Raw genomic sequence first — 23,359 nt, 5'->3', positions numbered from 1 at the left:
GGTACACCATTACCTCCTCACATTCTATAAAATGCAAGTCACATGGCCAAGCCACACACCAGTAAGTGCCTCCCGTGGAGTAATCAGTAGATGGAGTGAGTATTTGCTGAATAATAATCCAAGCTGCCAAGATGCTATAAAGAACTCTAGAGGCACTTTCTAATGAGGAATGACAAAAGTGATAAAACTAATAACACTGTTATTTGAAAATCAACATGTAGGGGGACCATCCTGGAAGCATAAGTTTTACTTTGCTAGAAAATAGTCATTTTATAGAAGTCAAACTTCCTACTTACCCAACTGAATGCATCCAATTCTTAAGCTCATATGGGACAGAAACCTACCCACAGAGGATCCTGAAAAGCTACCATGTCCATGATTCCTTAATTCCTCTCTTATGTTAAAAGCGCTTTTAAAAAACAAGCAAAATTACCAGAATCTCCATTCAGATGCTCCAAGCTGGGGCTTAGCAGGCCATCTGCAAAGGGATGAAAAGCAGCACTGATTTGTTGGAGTCGATTAGACTTTGTGGTAAGTCAGGAGCCCTGAGTTCAAGTCAGGTGCTCAACAACCTTAACTGCTCCGTTACATCAGCTGCCTGCCTGACACACCCCTCTAGGCACCCATTTCCTCACCCATGCATGCCCTCCCAGATGCAGCCAGTCCTCCTAATATGGCGTCTAGGGCTCTATAATATGTTGTAGGTTTTCTGGTGTCACTGTTTCCCTAATGGGGAGTGCCCTGCAGAATCACTGATTTCAGCTCTGGAAAGCTTATGTGTGCTAAAAGTTGACAATGAGAAATCTTATTTAATATTCTAGATTCTGTCTCGCATCAAGCAGAACTTCTCTTGGGATCTGTTGAGCTCATTTGCAATGCAGCAACAGTTTATTCTCTACATTAAAATCAAAAGGTTGCCTTCCCTTATTGGGTGACTCTGATATGCCAGCAAAAATCAGCCCCTCTTTCTGTGTTTGGCTGTGGGAGTAATTTCATAACAAAATGATGAATAATAGAGCGGCTTTTTTTGAGCCATTATATTATTCTAAGAACCAGAAGGTGGATTTTGAACTAGGGATGGGAGGAGTGATTGCCCACCCTACCTGGCAGTGTACAGCAGAAAAAAAAGAAAGAAAAGTCAAATACTTTAAAAATCAACTTCCAAAGCGAAAGGTCTACCTTTCTCTGGAGAAAATGTAACTAATTAATTATTAACTCCCCATCACTTGTCAAGTTCTTCAGGCAGGCACAGTAACCTCACTAGTTTACTTGGCAAACACCCATGTCCCCTTAGCCCGTGAGTTTTGTACTTCATCTCACTAATTCTCTGCACAGTCCTCTGAGATAAGGGCTATCTCCCCTTTACAGGTGAGAAACCCGAGCTGGTTCCAGCTTTGCCAACCTCGGTCGCCCCGGATTCAGTGAAGAGTTCCATTTCACTCTCCTCGCGACATTCCTGGCCCCTTAAATCTCACCTCCTGGTGCGCCAGGGCGCGGGATGCGGGCTCGGGACAGCGGCTCAGTGCCCTTTGGAGCTGGGGCGGGCCCGGCCGGTGGCCAGGCGGCGCCTAGGCCCGGTCGCTTCGCACTCTTGACGAGCCATGGAGCTGGAGCGGCCGGCGCGCGCGGAGGTGCGCATGAGCCAGGCCATCCAGCCTGCGCACGCCAACGCCCGGGGCGAGCTGAGCGCTGCACAGCTGCTCAAGTGGATCGACACCACAGCCTGCCTGGCGGGTAGGAGTGCTGGAAGGCGGGTGTAAGACCAGGGAGACCCGGGGTGCCGGGGATCCGGAATGGGGGGAGCCCTACTTGAGGGGCCCAGTGTGTGTTGGGTAGGCGAGTGTCCGGGATGGCAGAGAGTGCCCGGGAAGCGGGCTGGGATGTGGAGATGCAGGAACGCTGGTGTCAGTAAGGCAGAGGTCAGGATGTCAAAAGATCTGAGGCAGTGGGGTGCGGGTCTGCGCCACCCCAGGACCCGCAATGGGTAAGAAGGGAGAAGGAAGGAGAGGAGGGTATTTACAGAGTTTTAAGCCTTGTGCAGCTGGGAAATAATGATTGAGACTGTTTATCCAGTACTGGGAAAGTCCTGGACCAGTGATTCTTAAACCTCTTAAGTCTTTTATCCCATTAAATAAGCGAGGCCCCAAGAGAACTTTCATGTGGTTTCTTTTTTCATATGCATATTTACCATATGTGAAAATTTTTAAAATAATTCTTTTGAAAACAAAAATCCATTACATATTTTTATGGTAAAATAACTATTTTCAACAAGAACATAAATGTACTTAGAGAAGCGGTGTTGGCTTACATTTCTGCAGATCTCTTTAATGCCTAGTTCAATACATCACCCATCTCCCATATCTGCTTCTGAATTAAGTCTGTTGCCTTCCACGCCCTCGTGTAGTCTCCACGAAGGACCTTTGCACCTGCTGTTCTTTTTGCCTTTGCACTCTTCTCTTGGCCCTTCCTTGCATTCCATCTCCACTAAACCTCATTTCTGCAGAGCAGTCTATCCTAACCACCTGCTGTACACTTCACCCTTTCATCACTTTTGTCACAACACCCTTTCCAAATTCCTTCACACCACTTAACACAATCTGCAATTACTTTGTGTATTAGTATGTTCACCTTTGATTTCCTGACTGGCCAGTTAGCATGTAAACTAAAGCTAGTTTTCTAATGCTTAGTAAGCACCAAACAAAAACCTCCTGATTATATGGATGGGTAACTGAATGGATGTGTCCAGAACCTGCAATCTTATTTAGGAAGCCAGGCTTTGCATACAACACTTAATAGACCCAGCAAATGTACATTTTAAGTAAACTATGTTAGGATAAAATATTAGAGCTGGAAGGAGCTTAAGATCACGTATTCCAGGATTCTTATTTTACAGAGGACAAAAGTAAAGCTCAGCTAATTACAAATCCCTGCTTTCCTCAATGAGTGTTCATACAATTTCTAATCCCCTGTGTGTTAACCACCCACAAAATTCAGTCATATCCGATGCCAGTCTGTTTGATTTCTGTTTATTGATAGGAATGTTTGGCTTCTGTCTTAACAGTTTTAATCAGGATTTGAGGTTGGTTATAATAGCATAATAATGGCGACATGAATACAAATGTAATTCACATGGAGGAGAAACCAGTATAGAAATTATGGAGGTTGCTAATAATAACGATGCCTATTTCCATGGCAACCGAATTCATCATGTGAATATTGAAGTGACTTTTAAAGTTACCGCACTCAGTGCTTCTGTCCTATAATGAGGGAACAATTGCCCTCTTGCAATTTTCATAAAAATTTCTATGCTTTTACATCTTTGGAAACTCAGACCACAACAGGAGTCAACTGATAACCAATTACTGTGGACCTTAATAGTTATATTATTAATAATACAATATTGAAGAAACCTTTATGATAAAGTTGGTTTAAACCTTTATGATAAAGTTGGACCTATATAGTCCATGGAATTCTCCAGGCCAGAATACTGGAGTGGGTAGCCTTTCCCTTCCCCAGGGGCTCTTCCCAACCCAGGGATTGAACCCAGGTCTCTCATATTGCAGGTGGATTCTTTACCAGCTGAGTCACAAGGGAAGCCCAAGAATACTGGAGTGGGTAGCCTATCCCTTCTCCAGTACATCTTCCTGACTCAGGAATCGAACCAGGGTCTCCCAACTGACCTATAGCCAAGGTGTAACTGAATATTTGGCAGAGAAATGCTCCATCATGGCATTATATTTAATACAATAGGAGTAATAATAATAAAAAAACTTTTTTTCTGGCATTTTTCCAACCAGAGTTCCTAGTGACCCACACTTCTGTATAGACACATTACTATGACAAATAATGATCACAACTGTGGCCCCAAAGTACTTGCATGACACCCAGGCACTGCTAGATTCCCAAATGCCTTCTCAATACTTAAAGGAAGATTAAATACATTCACTATCATGTTGCCATTAGACCTCATTTCTGTCTGTGGCCCCATTATTCTTCTCGTATCTTAATCCTAGAGGCTTGAAGCCATCTATGAGTCATTCTCCACCCTCCATATTTTAAAATATCTCAGTCTCACATTTCCTTCTCTATTTCATTTATGTATCTTTTCCAGGGTTCACTCTTTCGGGAATGGCACCCAAATATTCACTGATGCATGCCAAAAATCTAGGCATCAACCATCCTTGATTCTGTACCTTGCTTCTCCCTCCATATCTCTAATCTATGAACCAAGTCTTATCAGTGTTCCTTTGAAGCAATCTCTCAAACCCAAGCATCTTGCTCGCCTCCACTGCCACCACCTAGTGCAGGAGAAACATCATCTTTCATGTGGACTTCAGCAGTGGTTTCCAAACTGGTCTTCTCCATTCATTCTGGTCTCCTCTCCGCACTGCATCTAAAGTACTTTATGAAGGTGCTTATCTGATCATGTCACTTGTTCTGTTCATCTTGTCCCACTGTCTTCCTTACCAAAGGCTATAAAAATTACTCTTCTAACATGGTAAGTATCTCCTATTAGAAAAATATCTCACACAGATAACAACTATAATCTCTGGAACAAACACTGAATAAAAGCCACATAAGGGAACTGAAAATCAGACAAAAGTAGGCTTAAAACATTTGGGAATCAACTCTCAGAGGAACAGAAAGGTGCTAAGAAGCTTTGGTTTTTTTGTTTGCTTTGTTTTTAATAATTTTAAGATCTTCTTTCCTTAGAAAGAATCTAATATTCTCCCAGCTTAATTTCTGAGGGAAACCCATAGACATGCTGATTTGAAGAGCCAGAGGATTTGAGGGAAATACAGCTACTGGAATATGAGGAGGAAAATTCAAGACAAGAGAGAGCCAGAGAGGCAGAGCCCTAAAATATATTTATAATCTTTGCTCAGCTCTCTGGTGAACCTTGAGTCATGTATGTACAGGCAGACTCCAGACTTCCTTCCTGGAGGCCAAAGAATTAAAAGAGCCTATCCCATCTCTAGGGAGACAGAGTTTTATACTGTGAGTTTGATTAAATTACCCAATTAAAAAAAAAAGCACAATACTTTTCAGAGGATCATATAAGAACCCACAATTTCTATAACATATCACTCATAATAACTAGGCTACAATCTAAAACTACTTGATATTCAAAGAAACGGGAAAGCATGACCCATTCTTAAGAGAAGAGACAGTCGGTAGAGACCAATCCCCAGAAGACTTAATGCTGGAATTAAGCTTCAAGGATTTTTTTTTAAACCGCGTGTCATAACTCTGGGGCTTCCCTGGTGGCTCAGACAGTAAAGCGTCTGCCTGCAACGCAGGAGACCCAAGTCATAACTCTGCTCAAGAATACAGTGAAAAATATTATCATAACAAAAGACACAGTAAATCTCAGCACAGAAATAGAAACTATAAAAACAATAACTCAATGGAAATTCCAGAACTGAAAATTATAGTATTTTAAATTAAAAACTCACTAGATAGGATTAAACAAAGAATGGAGGTGACTGAGTAAAGTTATTAAACATAAAGATGGATCAATAGAAGTTATCCAGTCTGAAGAACAGAGGGAAAACGAATTTAAAAAATAAAATGTCTGGGATTTATGAAAAAAATCAAATGCATAAAATGCCTTTTATAATTGAAGTCCTATAGACAAGAGAAGGCATGGGAAAAAAACAAATATTTGAAGAAATAATAGATGAAAATTTCCCAAATATGGTAAAAGACATACATACACAGATTCAAAAAGATCATAGGACACCAAGCAAAATCAATACAAAGAAAGTCACATTTATGGACATCATCATCAAACTATGGTGAAGAGAAAATTTTGAAAGTAGAGAAAAACACTTTATGATATATAGGAAAACAAGGATTAGAATTAGCCACTGACCTCATTAGAATTAGGGCTTTCCTCAAGGCTCAGGTGGTAAAGAATCTGCCTGCAATGCATAAGAACCAGGTTCAATCCCTGAGTTGGGAAGATCCTCTGGAGAAGGATATGGCTACCCACTCCAGTATTCTTGCCTGGAGAATTCCATGGAAAGAGGAGCCTGGTGGGCTACAGTCCAAGGGGTCACAAAGTCAGACACGACCGAGCACCTAACACTTCCACTTTTATTAAGAGTTAGCCACTAGCCCCGTCTGGAGGCCCAAAGATGCTGAAACAATATCTTTAATACTAAATATTATAAAAATTGTCAGCCAAGACTTTCAAGGCCCTGTTGGTTTATCCTCAGCCTTCTCTTACCTACTCATGTTGTTGCTTTTTTCATTTTTTCCACAAAAGCCTTCATCCAGCAAGCCCTCCCTTCTCTGTGCCCTTCTCCACAACATACATCTGTTTCTACTCCTGATCATCTTTCAGATCTCACTTCAAGCATCCTCTCCACATGGACACCTTCCTTGACATCCCACCCAGGTGTGGTTCCTCAGTTACAGACCCTCAAAATATCCATGTATTCTTCAGCTCATCTAACTTATTTTGTTATTATGTATTCGTTTAATTAATGTCTGGCTTCTCCACTAGACTCCATGAGAATAAGGACAGTGGCTGTTTTACATTTCCAGGATCTTACATAGAGGTTGGCGCAGTAAAGGTTGTTGTTGTTGTTCAGTCGCTAACTCATATCCAGCTCTTTCCGACCCAATGGACTGCAGCACACCAGGACTCCCTGTCCTTCACCATCTCCCTGAGTTTGCTCTAACTCATCTCCATTGGTTCAATGATGCCATCCAATCATCTCATCCTCTGTTGTCCTCGTCTCTTGCCCTCAATCTTTCCCAGCATCAGGGTCTTTTGTAAACAGTCAGCTCTTCTCACCAGGTGGCTGAAGTACTGGAGCTTCAGCTTCAGCATCAGTCTTTCCAATGAATATTCAGGGTTGATTTCCTTTAGGATTGACTGGTTTGATCTCCTTGCTGTCCAAGGGACTCTCAAACACCTTCTCCAGCACCACAATTTGAAAGTATCAACTCTTTGGCATTCAGCTTTCCTTATGGTCCAACTCACATCCATACATGACTACTGGAAAAACCATAGCTTTGACTATATGGACCTTTGTTGGCAGTGATGTCTCTGCTTTTTAACATGCTGTCTAGGTTTGTCATACCTTTTCTTCCAAGGAGCGTTTTTCAATTTTGTGGCTATAGTCACCGTCTGCAGTGATTTTGGAGCCTAAGAATTTAATCAATATTAGTTAAAAGAAGGAGTGAAGAAGTCACCATCGTTTTGATCAATCATCATTCCTGGATTACTTCCACTTAGCTACTACTATTCCTCAGCTTCTCTCAGTTTTCCCGGGAAATCAGAACTAGCTTTTGGGGTCCTCCACTTTTACTGGCATACTGCATGAAGGACAATTAAAACCAAGAACCAGAACAGATTGGTCCTGTCAAATTCATATCTGTCACACTTACAAAGAAAAATGATCACACGTAAAATTTGTGGCCCTATGTTGGTTCCCCATATTTTAATTTTTCATTTTTAATTTAATGGCCCTTGAAAGTCTATAATATAGACCATGGCAATTGAGTCCCTAAAGCCCATATTCAGCCAAGAACTTCTCTAGGGAACATTCCTTGGTTGGTCTTTTTTCTCAGAGTTCCTATTGCTTCTACAGTCAAAATGACTATTTGGAACAATCTATTTGATCTTTCTAAGCCAAAATTGCCTCATTTGTAAAATGGAACTATTAACAGTATCAACCTCATGTAATTAATATGCATACTTAGCTCAGTGCCAGACCAATAATAAATGATAATTATTATTATGATTATGGTTCTTTGTGATCCCTAAATGCAACCTGGTATAGTGCTACATACACATAGAAGACGCCCAATATATACAATAAAAAGTCAGTCTTTTTTTGCACTTCAGTCATCATTTAAATCACTCAAAATTTGGTAACTCGTGTTGGTTACCAAATTGTTTGGCTACAGTGTTACACTTTATCAACAAGAGTAGTTTAATAAACATATCATTCCCTCATGTCAGGTAACCAAAATGAATGTAGTCAACATTTTACAGCATATATTTGTAAGAGTCCCAATCATTCTCCAGAAAAAGGGCATTGACTATGGCTAGGTCTCTGTCACTGAGTAGACTCATTAAAAGATAGGACTGATTCAGCTCAAAGTGTCTGAAAAGCAATGGGAATTTAACAAATATTTGATATACTGAATTACACTGAGCCCACCTTGTGCATTTCTAGAGTCTAATATTTTTATGTGTCCTTTCTCTAACTGAACTTCAGACCTGGGAAGCCCATTCTCCCCTCTCCATCACTCACATACACAGTTCTGCTATGGTTAGTTTTCTAGTAACTCAGTTTAGGTCATGTGCATATTTGGAAGAATAGCTACTTCCAGTGAGTAAAACCAGAATGTCCCATTTTCTACAGAATTAGATCATAGGGAGGAATGTTTCACATACTTGCTCTCTGGAGTACTTTATCATATCTCTTTATCTGGGACTGTCAATGTATATTACAATTAAAATAATCCTCTAAACACAGAGAATGCAGATTCGGTATAATTCACTCTCTCTTTCTTTTTCATAATATGGCACTTAGGAGTGAAGTCTGCAAAATTAAAATGGAGTTAAAATTTCTTTCAAAAGCTAATGCAGTCAGTCTGTTTAGGTTTTAATTGTTCCTCAAAATGAAATTCTGGAAAAAACACATGTCAAAAATTTTCCCAAAGGGGACAAATTCTGATACTTTTACATAAAGTAAAACCAACAATTAAAAAAAAAAAAACTCAACGAATTAAATAATGCAGACAGGGGCCATGGAAATAATTGGAGCTCCTTCCTAACCTCTCACCCTACTCAATGCTTTCCTCCTCCAGCACAGTTAATGCAAGTGAATTTCATATGGATTTAGTAGTAATAAGTAAATAATGATTAAATACTTACTACATGCCCATCTCTATTTCTCTGATGCCGAGACAAGTTTCTATCTGATTTGGGATATGACCTTGAAGTCTTCCATACTGTTCAGTGCTTACACTGGTTAAGTGGTTTAAATATATTCAGCTACTGGTTACGTGGGACAATAGATACAGCTCTGATGCATTGTTTTTTTAAAGAAGGGTAGTACTTGACAAAATAGTTAAAGTTGACACCAATTTATTGAAGTTACTATTCAAGTAGCTAGATATGCAGGGTATTGGTGTTGAATTTCAAATCAAAGAGTGTAAGTTAAAACTTTGGAGGAAGTACAGTAATTTTCATGCAGTAGAAAAATAACTTTTCAAGCAAAGGAACTGTTATCAATCCAGTTCATTCAGAAGTGTGGGTACAGTGGTCCTGTATTGAATAGAGGGGTGAGTTATTAGAATAAACCCACTTGTTTTGTTCCTCTTCCTGCATGCTGAAGTATTGAAACATAACTAATCCAGCTCTTTTTTTTTTTAACCTATTTTTTGAAGCTGAAAAACATGCTGGCGTTTCCTGTGTCACAGCCTCAGTGGATGACATACAATTTGAAGCAACAGCTAGGTAAGTGGCATTGCTTTATCATGCCTTTCCCCTGGGCTTATTAGTTCATTTATAACATGTATTTGTGGCACCTAAGCTTACTCATTTGCAGTCAGGGATCCAATTTGTTAATAACTAATATTTGAGCCAATGTAAATCAGTAGATAATAATAATTTCAGGACCTACTTTTAGTAAATACTCTTAGTGTAAAATTTATAGCCCTGATTTATTAAGAAATAACTCTCAGCATTAAATGCCTTTTGGTATAAGGCATTACAGGATTTCTAAAAGCTGATTCTTAAATGGCTCTTTCCTCTACTAGGAATAATTAATGATAATAAGTATCTCTATAATGGTGAATTTCATCATTAGGTTGTTGGGTAAATATTAATTATTCTCAGTAGGGATGTTAAATTATGAAAAACATTTTATATGTGGGAATGTGTATGTTTTACCATTTCTTATTTGTAGAAAACTTCAAGATATACAAATCTTTCAACCATATACAAAAGAAGAGAGAATAGTACCATGTATCCCCAAGGACCCAACACCTAACTACGAAAATAATCAATTCATGGATGATATTGTTTCATCAATACCCCTCCATAATCCCCCATACACCTGGTCTATTTTTAAGCAAATCCTATAATCATCTCTGAATATTTCATATATATTTCTAAAAAACATGGGCTCTTTTAGAAAACATAATAACACAGACACAATACCATTAACAAAAACTATCATTCCCAATAGTCTTAAAAAGTGTTTGTTTTGTTTTTTAATTTATGCAATTGTCTGTTAAATCAAGAACCAATATGGCTGATATGACCTTTAACATACAATTTTCCTTCTCTTCTTTTCTCTTGCAATTTATTTCTTGCAGAAATCTGGTCTTTTGTCCTATACAGTTTACTGCACTTTGTGTCTGCTCACTGTCTCCCTGTTTAACATGTTCACTGATACAGGTTTGGTCATTATTTCTATTCCTTTCTGGTGGCAGGATTAGGAATTATGCTTTTTAAGAGGTCGTATTAGTAATTCTAATGAACTAGGGTCGTATAGTTTTATTTATTTGATTTTATGTTTGTATCTCTTTTTCTTTCTGAATATCTTGATCCTAAAAGACATAAACATAACTTACAAAAAAAGAAAAGGGAGAGAGAAGATTGTCTGCTGCTAGTCTAGGACTCTTCTCAAGGACCATGGCGTAGTTACCACCAGTTTTCAAACCCCAGGGAGTCTGTCCACTGAGATGCCCAGTTCACCTCTCCAATCTTCAGCTTACATTTATCTATCTGGCACTTATCCATTTATATGCAAACAAAATTAAGTTAAATAAAACCACATGCATAAAAAATTATACCATCAAAGCTAATCCAAAAGAAATTTTTGGTAGGCATTAGAATCGTAGATATAGAGAGACCTTTAGAACTCAATGCAGTCATCTTTGTACTGATAAGAACCCGAGGCCTAAGCCCCATAGCCAGCCAAAGGTCAGAGGGCACCTACAGCCTGGATCTTCTTACACTCTATCCAGTGCTTTCCCCAACCCACTTCTTCTATCTTTGTGATCAGCAACCTTTATTGAACATCTCCTGACACTTATTCTCATAGTCTGCTGCAGTGTCTGAAAGAGCCTTTGACAGATACAGATACAGATGAAGATCTGTAGATACAGATGAAGGCCTGCTGACTCAGTGCAGACACTAGGTGATTTTTTTCCCTCAAGTAGAAAAAGCTGACATGTGTCTTTATCTCAACAAAATTACAGATTACTGAAAATGCAAACTTATTTGAGAATACACTGAAGCACCATTATTAAGCTTAGGAAAGCCAACAGTATGTTACAATAAAATATCTATTATATACTTTCCAACCCTAAATTCTATAACTTAGACTTAACAAGTAATCTCAGCATCGAATTGTAGTTTGCCATTTGTACTATGTTGTGTTTCTGCTATCAGAAAGGACTTGTGGCCACTAAAACACATGGGACCCACACCATTAAAAAATAAGAAAATTGAAAGCTACCTATAGAAAGCCATATAATTTGGTTAAAAGCCATATTAGATATTTTTAACTCACAAATATATATTGCATATAGTACTGGTCTAGGCTCAAGAGAATACGTGAATGATTATGACAAAATTCTGGAGTGTGGCAGCCATTCAGTCTGGTAAGAAAGTCAGACAAATACATAGTCATCAGAATAGAGGATGCATGCCTAGGGTGAGATATAAGTCCTGGGAGGTACACATTGACTAGAGAATCAATGAGTGTTTCATGATGGAGGTAGTATTTAATATGGGCTTAAATGAGGTATAGATTTTCATTGATGAATAGGGAAAAGACTTCACAAGATGAGGCACATGGAAGAGCCTGAGCACTGAGTTGGGAAGAAGTGGGTGTGCTCAGGAAAGGCCGGTGTGCTAAGATGATGCCCTAGCAGGAGTGTGGGGCTGGGTAACAGAAAGCCTTGAATGCCATGCTATGAAACTGATTTTACTTAGTTGGGATTTTAGCCGTGCCATTTATTTGACAATTCAGTGTCAGAAGTTTAGTTTGGTGGAGAACCAAGTCCTACGAATTTCTCCTGCTGTTAAAGGCAGGGCAGAGATCACAAGAGATGAAAAAGATGCAAGATGGCAAGATACTTCCCCCTCTCAATGTCTGACAGGCAGAGAGGCAGATTTCAGTAGCATATAAGTACAAAGTACTACAGCAGCTTTGAAGAGGGACTCACCCTGTACCTCGTGCTATTACTGAAAACGTTTGCTAGAAACTTTACTAGAGCTAGGAAGTCAAGGAGGAACAAATTTAAGGATGTTGGTTTGGGTTTTCACATGGTAACTGTAGGGGTTAAATAAGGTAATATGTGTTTAGGTAGCTAACACTCAGCCTAGTAGAGCCTCCATAATTATTGGTTGAATCTGCTGAAAGAAGTTTGAAAATATGGCTCTGAGTTTCAAGAATGAGGTTCAGGCTAAAGATGAAGATTTGAGAATCATCTCTGTAAAGATGATAGGATCGTGGAGGATAACAAGTCTTCAGGAAGAGGGTAAAATGAGGGAAAAAAAAAACCCATAAATTTGGGGGATGGCTATACCTAAGGGATGGATTAAGAAAGGGAAATCAGTGAAGAAAACTGAGAATGAAGAGAGAAAAGTATTTTGGAAGCCAAAGGAAGAGAAGGTTTCCTGAAAAGTTGACTGATGCTATTAAATGAAAGGAGACCTTGGATTCAGCTGTTAGGAACTGACTTTGGAGAAATCAAGAGTAAGATGTGGAAGCAGCACCTAGATTTGAGTGACTGAGAGTGAATGAGGGATGAAACCTCCAAACTTTTAAACCTGGCAAAACCCTAATCTTTGAAGACCCATCTCAGATGTTACCTCTTCTATGACTTCTTCCCTGACTTTCAGAATTAGTCACTTCTGGGTGCTTTTGTAATACCTGATTTTTTTCTTCTTTTTGAAAAATTTCATAGCATTACACTTCATCTATATCCTCGTGTCCCAAGTAAAGACCAGTCTCCTTGATGTCAGCAACCTTGTCTTATTAATCACTGTATCCTGAGGTCTTAGCTTAGTGCCAGGACTAGTTGGAACTCAGTTATGAGCTGGAAAAAGAAAAAGATTATAGGAAGCTTGAATATGGAGGGGAAGAGAAAAGAATCTTGAGGTAGAATAAACTTGAGAGTTAAGATTTTTAGAAAGGAAAAGCCTTGAACATTTTCATAGACTGATAAGGAGTTGAGGAAGGGGCAGAGACTGAGGCTACAAGAGTAAAGAGCTGCCTAAACCAGGCCATGGGTGGAGGAGGAAAGGTTAAGAGTGGGATGGGATCAAGGGTACAGGTAAAGAAAGGGGTCTGGAAGAGATCTAATTTTCTTCCTCTGAAAGAAAAGATTGAGAAGAACAGTGAGAATGCAGTTCACCTCTGAAGTAAGGGAGAAAAACTGAGGTGGCTTGAATTGGATAGACCCTTTGGTGAGCAAGGGGCCTAAACACAAAAGCTTTGAAACAACTTGTGGTTATATGATCAGAGTTCCAGAAACAATGTGGAGTGAATGAATCATCTGGCAACAATGAGTGCTCCTATAAACCTAGTGAAGCTATTCCATTTGTTTGCTTGCTTGCTTGCTTGCTTGTATGTCTATCCATTTATTTGTTAACCAACATTTAAAAATATCAGTTGCATAGGTTTGCATGTGTTTGTTGTAACTTCTCTTTAGGAAACAGCTGTGGTACAAGGTGTAGATTTGGAAATCATTTTGCACATCATCTTAGCAAAGGCCCTTTTCTGTTAAAAGGCTAGTCAGCTGACACATGTATGGTTTACAGAGATCTGCATCTGTTTTTGCTGCTGTCTTATATGTTATCATTAGTTTGCATTTTTCATGCATGAGCATTATCAACATGGTAAGATGGAACTGTTCGATGGCACACATATTTAAGTGAATCTTCAAGTCTGAAATGGGAGGTGCTAGAATTACTGAGGTTTTTTTTTTTTTTTTCCACTAGAGTTGGACAAGTTATAACCATCAAAGCAAAAGTTAGTAGAGCATTCAGCACAAGCATGGAGGTAAGAGGCTCGCTTTCCTTACTACTGCCTCTTGGTGCTCATCTCTTTATTGTTTACAGAGGGCAGAGGAGGAAGCCTGGAATAACTTAGAGTTTATGAGATTCTGAATTTCAGAAGGCCCTTGTATCTGTAGTCAGGCTCACAGGTAAATAAGGAGACTATGTTTCCCTGCTACTAAAATTAAATGTGATGCAATGAACGGTTTTTACACAGAAAGTAAACACACAAGGGAGAAGGGCACCCTTGGTTCTTTGCCAGGTATGGCTTTTATTTCTTAATTATTCTGACTCTATTAATATTCTAACTCTACTTTTTCTCCATCTCCTCACCCCTGATGAAAACCAGCCCCACAATTAACTAGTTTTTGAAAGGCAGAGTAATTGGAGCAAGAAGGGAAGCTTAGACTTTTCTTCTTCATCTACTTAGTTTTCTTTACTATAGTTATGAATACAAAATTCTCAGAAACACAAAAGTCTAATACAGGTTAAAATAGCAGGAAAGGATTTCCTGGATCCCATATTGCAACTTGTAGGATGGTCAGCAGCGGTCCCTTTGCTCTCTGGGCACAAATGACATGTATTTGTATCTGAGGGCTCCCATGACAAAGTTTCACAGATTAGGTGCCTTAAGTGACAGAAGCTGATTGCCTCCCTGTTCTGCAGGCTGGCAGCCTAAATCAGACTGTTAGTAGGGTAGGTTCCTTTCAAGGGCTACGGGAGAGAACCTGCCCCCATCCTCTCTCCTGACCCCGGTGGTTTGCCAGTGGCCTGCTCCACTCCGATCGCAGTCTCCATCTGAACATGGTGTTTTCCCTGTGTTGCTGGGTCCACGTTTTCCCTTTCAGAAGGACATCAGTCATATGGGCTTAGAGGTCCATCCTACTCCAGAAGGACCTTGTCTTAAATAATTACACCCTACTTTCAAATAAGGTCACATTCTGAGGTACCAGATTTGGTGGGAGACACAAATCAACCCATAACATAACTGTTTTGGTAATAACCATACCTATGGTGATGGCTTTACCCTAATTTAGTCCTCACTTTCCCCTAGTATCTATGTAAACAAGGCACTAAAAACTTGAAGAAATCAGAAAGGTTATATAAACTTGTGGATAAAATGAGCCGTGTCAGAGACAGTATAACAGTGCTTCTGGATTCTGATTCTCAACTATAGGGCTCTTGATCTCTGCACACAGTAGCTTCTGGGCCTGGCCTTTCTCCTGAGAGACAGTACTCTCCCTCTATTCAGCCCATGCATAGATGAAAGTCCCCTTTCTTTTCTCCTGTCCTTTTCCCTGAGACCAGCCAGAATTTCCAAAGGAAGTTTGACTAAAAGCTAAGAAAAGAACAGAAAAGAGAGAAAAAAAAATAACAAACACCCAGTGAGTGGAAAGCATAGATTTCTGATCTGAAGAAAAATAAATACTAGCCCCATTTAGGGCTAATGTAGTCCCTCTACAAAGTTGTGGTCCTATGTGGTCTCTATGAATGTGTTTTTTATTCAGTGAGGTCTGGCTGGAGGGAACACCAGATTCCCAGGGCTGTGTGAACTCTTGGAATTTTTACAAGAGCTCAATTTACAATTGTTTCTTCCTCAGAAACTGTTCTTTTCTGGCTTTGTGAAATTTCACCCTACACAGGCTCAGACTGGTATCAACCCAAACACTCAACAGGGACAATATGCACATACCTGAGATTCTTTCCTTTTGTAGCTCCTTCCTTTGTGGGACAATCTCAGCTGCCGTGATCTTGATTTCTGGGTTTTCATTTCAGTGTTTCCCATTTCCCCTCCTTGGTCATAGTCTGGGAACTGCCTACAGAATGAGAGCCCAGGCAAGTGCTCCCCTCATTAATCTTCCCTTTCCAAGGAGATCCAGCTCTGCATTGCCTGCTGTCCTATGTGTGAAAACAGTTGCTTCCTATACTTGGTCCAATTTTCCAGTTGTTTTCATACAATGTAATTCCAAACTGACCTACTATGTCATGACAAAAAGTGAAATTCTCGCTGGCATATGTTTTTGAGACATTTGGGTATTAACTATTCTAATAGAAGACAAGGTTCAAAACTTGCTTTAACTCTCCAAAACTGTTGCTTTGTTTTTACTGTTAGTTGTCTATTTTCCATTTGCTTATTTCTCTGAAAGTAGAAAGTTATGTGGGTGAGAGTTGGGATTTGAGAATGGATGGTTTAAATCTGGTTAATCACCATCTGGTTAACTTACATTTACCATGCAAATACTAATTTGGTTTCATAAGTTAAGTGACTCACTGACTGATGTTTATTTCTGTACATGATGTACTTGGTGAAGATGAAGAAATAGATACTATCATTGATAACACAGTGCTGAACTAAGAAGGGCGAGGTTGCCCTCTGTTTCAGGAAGATAGTATTATTTCTCTGGGCTATGTTCCCAAGTTTACCTATACTTCTGCTGAGTGTGATCATGATAAGGACCTAAGCTTCAGAGTTCTTCATATGGGAAATCCAGTCCACTGTGCTATCACCATAGAGTGTCTTAGCCAATTCTCGCTAATCCTAAAAAAGAAAACTCCTGAAAGAGGAAACAAAGCTGCAAATAACATGACTATAAATAACATTCTATCCATGTCAACTTGGTTATAAAACTGAGACAAAAGATTAAAAATAGTTGTGGTACACCTCTCTGATGGGCTATAAGGCATTTGTTAATATCTTATTTTCAAAAGCACATTTAGTAATAATAGGATTTGAAAATGTTTAATAAATGCCCCAAAGTTGTAAGATATAATATAAAACTGTAAATACAGTATGATAGTCTTTTGTATGTATGTGTATGCAGATAAATATACATACACATCTATATACATATAGACACATTTCATATATATGTATAACACTGGAAGAAAATTTATATAAAGGTTAGTAATTATTAATTTGGGTGATGGGATTCGTGATATTTACTCTTGATAGTCAGATTCCATTTTTATCATTTATTTTTATACTTAACAAAATTTTCCATGGTAAATATACATTTTTCTATAATCAGAGAAGAGATTTTTTTTTCAATTTAATAGAAAATCACAGAGAGGATGATACTGACTAAAAGTAAATTAAAATAAGGGTTTTATTCAAAAAACAAAAAAATGGTGAAGTGCACAAATGAATTTTGAATGCCGCAGTGTCATCTGTTGTCTGGATGACTGAAAATTTTTTATTTTTCTTTCCACTGTAGATCAGCATCAAGGTTACAGTAGAGGACATGCTCACTGGCACTGAGAAACTTGTTAGTGTGGCTTTCTCTACCTTTGTAGCCAAACCAGTTGGAAAAGAAAAGGTAAATTTCTGTCTGAAAAGTATCTAGCATATAATTCAGGGACTCATTAACAGAATTACCAGCATCAAAATTGTTACAGGTAAGGGACATTTCTTTCTTACCAGGAATACACTTTCCCAAGATTTGTTATTCACCAATACTTACTGTAACTGTCACCAATACTTATGCAATGATACCACAGTATTAACTACCTTAGAAAAAATGAAAGATGTAGCCAATTTGTGAAAGAGGGAAAAAACATTGTGTTTTAAGTGGTCTGAAGGTCATATCAGTTTCCCCAAAATATTGCTTACTGGTTTGGTTCTTTTGTGGTTATATAACTCGAAATTGAGTTAAAATATTTTTTAAAGCAAGAAGCATTTTAGCTACCAATTGTGCATTATGGTCCAATCACTTTTTCAAACCTAAAGGAATAATGTCAAAGTTGCTGAGTTACTGAAGTTTGAAAATAAGCTGCAGGGCATAGGGTGTAAAAACACTCTTAATAGAAATATGTTGGCCTGATGTGGGTATTCCAGTGGGCTTGCCTGGTGTTGGCCCAGAGCAGCTTATCCTTTGTCTACTGCAGATTTACTATAATTTCTTGGATTTTCTTTTTAGAGCCAGGATACCTAGGGGAGGATCCACACTTAGTACAAGCATTTTAAAATGTAATAATTAAATTTAGAACTCAAATCTTTCACTTGAAGGATCGCTTTAGAAGTGGGCACAGTGGCTTCTCCTAGCTCCACAAGTACTATTCACTCTGCAAAAGTCTTCCTCACATGGAAGAGCCAGCTGGGACAAAGCTTTCCCTGTACCCAAAAGAAGCTACTGCTACTGCTAAGTCACTTCAGTCGTGTCCGACTCTATGCAACCCCATAGATGGCAGCCCAGCAGGCTCCACCATCCCTGGGATTCTCCAGGCAAGAACACTGGAGTGGGTTGCCATTTCCTTCTCCAACCCAAAAGAAGCAGTCACCAGCAACTCCTCACTTGGGCCAGGAGGCACACAGATGGGCCAGGGCCTAGTTAGGCCATGGTGGTGCCTGGGTGGCAGGTGTCTCTGCAGTTTTGTACAGTGGGATACTTCTTCCACTCTCTGTGTGATATAAAATAGACCACAAAGCAAATCCCCATTGCCTGGGGGGCATGGTTTTTTCAAACTGAAGTTCATATCACTTATTGTATTATAAAAATGCAGCTTTCTGGGCTGTATCTCAGACCTATTGAATTAGAATCACTAGTATAGGAGTCTGGAATCTGTACTTTGACAAAGCATCCTAGGGATCCTATGTTCACTAAAATCATTGAGACACTGAGACAGGTCTTCTCAAACATTCTGTTTTCCCTGGAATCCCCTCTGAATCTCCAAACTTTTGTGAATAAGAGAATATAGGGGTGGTTGCAGAGTTCTCATATCTGAGAGCAAGTGACAGAAAGGAATCCACCTCCCCAAATCATTCCTTCACATGGAGGAGAAAACAAAACCCATCATTTCCCACCTCCAGCTTCAGGGACTCGTGGAATAAGAATAGAATAGCCACACTTCAGTCTAGTCTCTGCTGAGCCTAAAGATCTGTTTTCCAACAGTGCTTCTGAGAAAGCAAGTGCCCTAAGTGCTGTCGTAATTGGTTAGCTCAGATAACCTTTATTGTAAAGCACCTGTATTTTCTAGTTGGTAAATTCTTACTCAGTAGCACACCATTAAGAGAGCCATGAAAAATCAGTGGTTCGACCCGACAGGGCTACCTGGGTCTCTGTCCAAAGTGAGTTCATTCCAGGAAGAGATGGGCAATGATTACTTCAGTCTAGTTCAACAATGACACAGGCCAGATCATAGAACGCTTCCCAAGACTCCACAGGGTATGCTCGTGCAAGGCCTTACTGAAGCTAAAGGAAAGGGCACAGCAGGAGAAAGAAAGCACAGCAGACATCCGAGAGGTTTGAGACTTCCAGCCAAAGTTCTTAGGGATCTCTTCAGCACACGAAATGTACTTCATCTGCAGGTTGGAAAGCCGAAACATTAGTTTACCAGGTGGTCTTCTGCACCCCACTGGTCACACAACTAAAATAAAGCTATGTAATTAGTTAAACCAGTATAAGCTACTAGTCATTACATTCCTAAACAAGTTGGATGAGGTCATCCAGGGGAGTTTGACTTTAACCATGTTTTAGAAATCACATGCTATTTCATCGTTATCTTGGTCAAGGGTCAGCCTTTACGTGGCCTGTAAATAAGCATGGAGCTCTCCCAGTCCAGCTGCAAGGTGACTCACACACAGGACAGCACTCAGGCATTTCTGGAAGAACTTGAGCCCTTGCTTCTGTTGCATCACATTTCCAGGTTTCTGGAGGTCAGCTGGAGCTTTAGTCTGATATACTGATTCTTTCAGTTTGCTTATTAGATAATGTTCCCAACATGTGATGAAATTTCCAAACAGGGAACATCATGACAGCTTTCTCTAGAATATCTTTCTTCTCTCCCTCTGATATCTTAATTTTTCAAAAGGTAGAAAACATTTCTTGATGAGAATTTAGTGGCGTCAAAGTCCCTCTCATTCATTAATTTGAAGAATAGTTTATTTTGTAATTCTGTTGAAAATTTTTTAAATCAGGGAAAATTAATATTTGGAAAACTTTTTAAAGGCACATATTATATGAACAAATTATGAAGCCTACATTGGTTTTTTCAGTTTAAAAATATTTTAAGAAAAAATTAAGACAAAATAAAATGTACACATCCATTATATGTACATTAAATGTACATATCCATAAATGCTCTATTTACTTTGAGTTAGAAAATAATGTGGCATATTATTTGTTTTTGCAAAGTTCATGTTGTGCTTTTATAATTTAACAAGGCAATGAAAGATAAATGTTTTTCTTTTTCTAGATTCAATTAAAACCAGTCACACTTCTAACTGAACAAGATCATGTGGAATACAATCTGGCTTCTGAGAGAAGGAAAGTTCGATTACAACATGAAGATACCTTTAAAAACTTGATGAAGGAAGGTGGCAAGTTTGATGGTTAGTAAATCTATTTACAGGAACTTTAATTATATGATTGTGATCATATTCTGGAGGAGGTTCCATGTGCACTTGAAAAGAATGTGCATTCTGCTGCTGTCCTGATCCTTTCTGGTAGTGAGACAGAAAACCAAAGACAGAATAACCTCAATTCAGGTCAAAGTTCCTGACCGAAAAAATGTGGGATAAATGTAACATTGTCCAAGAGGAATGACAAAATACTTATAAACATCCAAAGTACAAGAACTGAAATTGACCTCCAGATGAGTATGTCCCAGTTGGAAACCAAGGATGAGGTTTGTTTACTGTCCTTAACATGGGTGCACAGCCAAAGCTCTGAGCCTAGACTGGTCTCTAGTCTAAACCTGGGAGTGCCCCATTTCCCCAATGATTGGCAATTACCTCCAAATAGGCATATTTCTGCACCAAAGTCCCCTATACTCAATACATTCCTGCATACATTTCCTAGATGATCCTTACACACATGAGACCTGCCCTAGTACACAGCTCTATGTACCCCAGTGTATGCTATGTATGTCTTCATAGGAATCAAGTAAATTTTTCTTTAGTTATCCATCAGAAAAGGAGTTGTGCTGGGGTCCAGCCCCCACAGGATCCAGGGGAACCTGAAGGAAAAACAGCGTCGGCGATTGATTTAGAGAGAGATAAGGAAAGAATATTGTAGATAAGAAAATAGAAGAGAGAGAGGCTGATATTCCTTGGTTTACATAGAAAGCCAATAAAACTTCGAGACAAGAAGTTTGCCCTGTTCACGGAGGCCACAGGTGCCTTCCCGGTCTCCCGAGGGAGTGAAGACGCAGAACATCTTCCCGTTCAGGTCTTAGAAATGTGGGCAGGTAAGTGAACGCAGGGAGCCTCTATGCTCCAAGAGATCAGCCTGAAAAAGAAAGTAAGAGAGAAAAAAAGAGAAAAAAGAAAAACACGGGGTGACCAAGCTTCTTCAAGCGAGGCCCATTGTTTTTATTTTGAAAAGGGTCTTTTATACCTTTACTTGTACATAGAGGGAAATGAAAGATGCAAAGTCATACAGAGTCAGCCCAAACATTACATCTGTTTTGTCTTTATCAAAACTGGGATTTCTTCTGCAAACCTTTCCCATAAACAATGTTGTGTACATTATCTTTTGGCCTTGGAGGCCTGTGAACATTTATGACCCTCTTTTGATAGAGGCTTCTCAACCAGAAAACTTATTTTCCCTTGAAATGTTTTTTCTTATATTTCTAATCTATGTCAGCCTCAAAAAGTATTAAACAAGTTACATTTCTCACGGAGTAAAGGTGCAGTGAGTTACAAGAAAGAACCAATTAGCTCAAAAGTCTGATGTGGTTAATTTCAAGGCTACACTTGTTTTTCTTACTTTCCAACTATGTGAACTAATGCACTCCCAGGTGCAGAGTGGATAAGAGATATGGGAACTTAGCAACAAGCATTGGCCCAATAATGAAATCCTACATTAACACTACTCGAATAACTTTTAACTCTTGAAAGGCTCTATGTTTTAGGCTTTTTGTGCCTCTCACATTTGGGAGGCTGTAAATAATCACATGTGTAGCTGCAAGAGTCTGGATATATCTGCCAAGCAAGCTAAAATGCTAACAGAGGGGTTTTGATTGGAAATATTCCTCTCATGTCCAGGAGACTTATTAGCTATAGTCCTAAGTTAATTTTCTCCAGAGAAAGGTGATCAGGGTTAGCCCCCTGTTAATGTCAGAGGAGTTGGTGAAAGTCATGAAGTAGTAAAACAGATTCTGGTTTTGGGGGTAGATGCTCGAGAAAGCCTACGGAGCCCGTTGAGTTCTGAAGCCTTGCTTAACAGTTCTCTTCCACATGACCTTGTCATGGGTGGGATCTCCCGTGGTGGCCCCTGGCAGAGTTGCCTTATATCTGAGTCTTTACAAAGTCTCTCACAGTATAAGGTCTTTTCTTATTTTTTTAATTTTATCTTGGTAACACAATATTCAAACAATTACACACCTTTCCTTTTTTTTAATTTAGCTATATATTGTACAGATAATTTATATTAATTTATTTTGAACCAAAAAAGTGCCATTTGAGTAAGAGAAATTAACCTTAAAAAAATCTCAATCAGTACTAGTTTGGGATGTTTATAAAAAATTATCTAGCAAAATCAGTACTTAAAAAAGACAGAAGTTGGAAGGATTTAAGAATTTAAGATTTTATATGCTTTTTAAGGATTACTTTAGGAAGCAATCCAATTCTGATTACAGCAATATGGTGGACTCGCAGTCTGAAAAAAATCTAAAATTTCTGGATAAAATATTTACAAACACATCTCAGCAGGCAGAAAACTAAGAAAGAGGCTTCAAGTCCACAAATGATCAGAAACACAAATGCAGCAGTGTAAGGAGACACAAGAGCTGGCATTTGCTAAGGGGGACCCTGTAGGTGGTAGACCCTGCGCAGTGTTTTAAGGCACCTGCCCTAGCTCAGGAGGCACAGTTAAGTGGGAAGGTGGATCAGGGAACCAGACCTGGAGCTGAAACCCCTCCAAAATGATACCCTCAGTGGGTCAACTGGAAAAACCATGCCTCTGAGAACTCTGGTCGGCATGCTTCCCGCTTAACCCTATGTGGAATGGAAAAAACACTTGTTTCTCTTTGAGGATTCAATCACAACTGCATTCTCAAGCATATTTGGTGTCAGGATTCACATAATTTGTTTGGCTTGAAACAGACCAAGTAAAACCTAGTGTGAATTCATACTGTGTTAAGTACCCACAGGTGATCTGCAGCCACAAATGCAAATCCTCTGTGCAGACACGACTTTAAGCCCAGTCCTCAAGAACTCCCACAGATAGAGATCCAAGGAATGTGAGCTCTTAGACAAGAATCATAAGACAAAAGTAAGTCACCTGAATTCAGAAAAGCACCAGACAACAGAATGAAGCCTGCAATGAAAACTAAAGAAACAGAATTTACCACATAAAGAATCTGAAGTAAAAGGTT

General features: G+C 39.2%; 1 protein-coding gene across 1 annotated transcript in view; it reads left to right on the top strand.

Moving 5' to 3' along the window:
• The first annotated feature begins 1,601 nt into the window (after window positions 1-1,601).
• Window positions 1,602-23,359, top strand: part of ACOT12 (acyl-CoA thioesterase 12) — a 40,553-nt gene continuing 18,795 nt past the window's right edge. The window contains exons 1-5 of the mRNA XM_052644210.1: window positions 1,602-1,734; window positions 9,415-9,484; window positions 13,988-14,048; window positions 17,260-17,361; window positions 20,237-20,372. Coding sequence (XP_052500170.1) covers window positions 1,602-1,734; window positions 9,415-9,484; window positions 13,988-14,048; window positions 17,260-17,361; window positions 20,237-20,372 — 502 coding nt within the window. The remainder of the gene's footprint in view (window positions 1,735-9,414; window positions 9,485-13,987; window positions 14,049-17,259; window positions 17,362-20,236; window positions 20,373-23,359) is intronic.

This window comes from Budorcas taxicolor, chromosome 7, assembly GCF_023091745.1.
Source record: "Budorcas taxicolor isolate Tak-1 chromosome 7, Takin1.1, whole genome shotgun sequence".
Classification (NCBI taxonomy): Eukaryota; Metazoa; Chordata; class Mammalia; order Artiodactyla; family Bovidae; genus Budorcas; species Budorcas taxicolor.
Note: the sequence above shows the minus strand (reverse complement) of the source record. Positions and strands in the feature narration are given on the sequence as shown.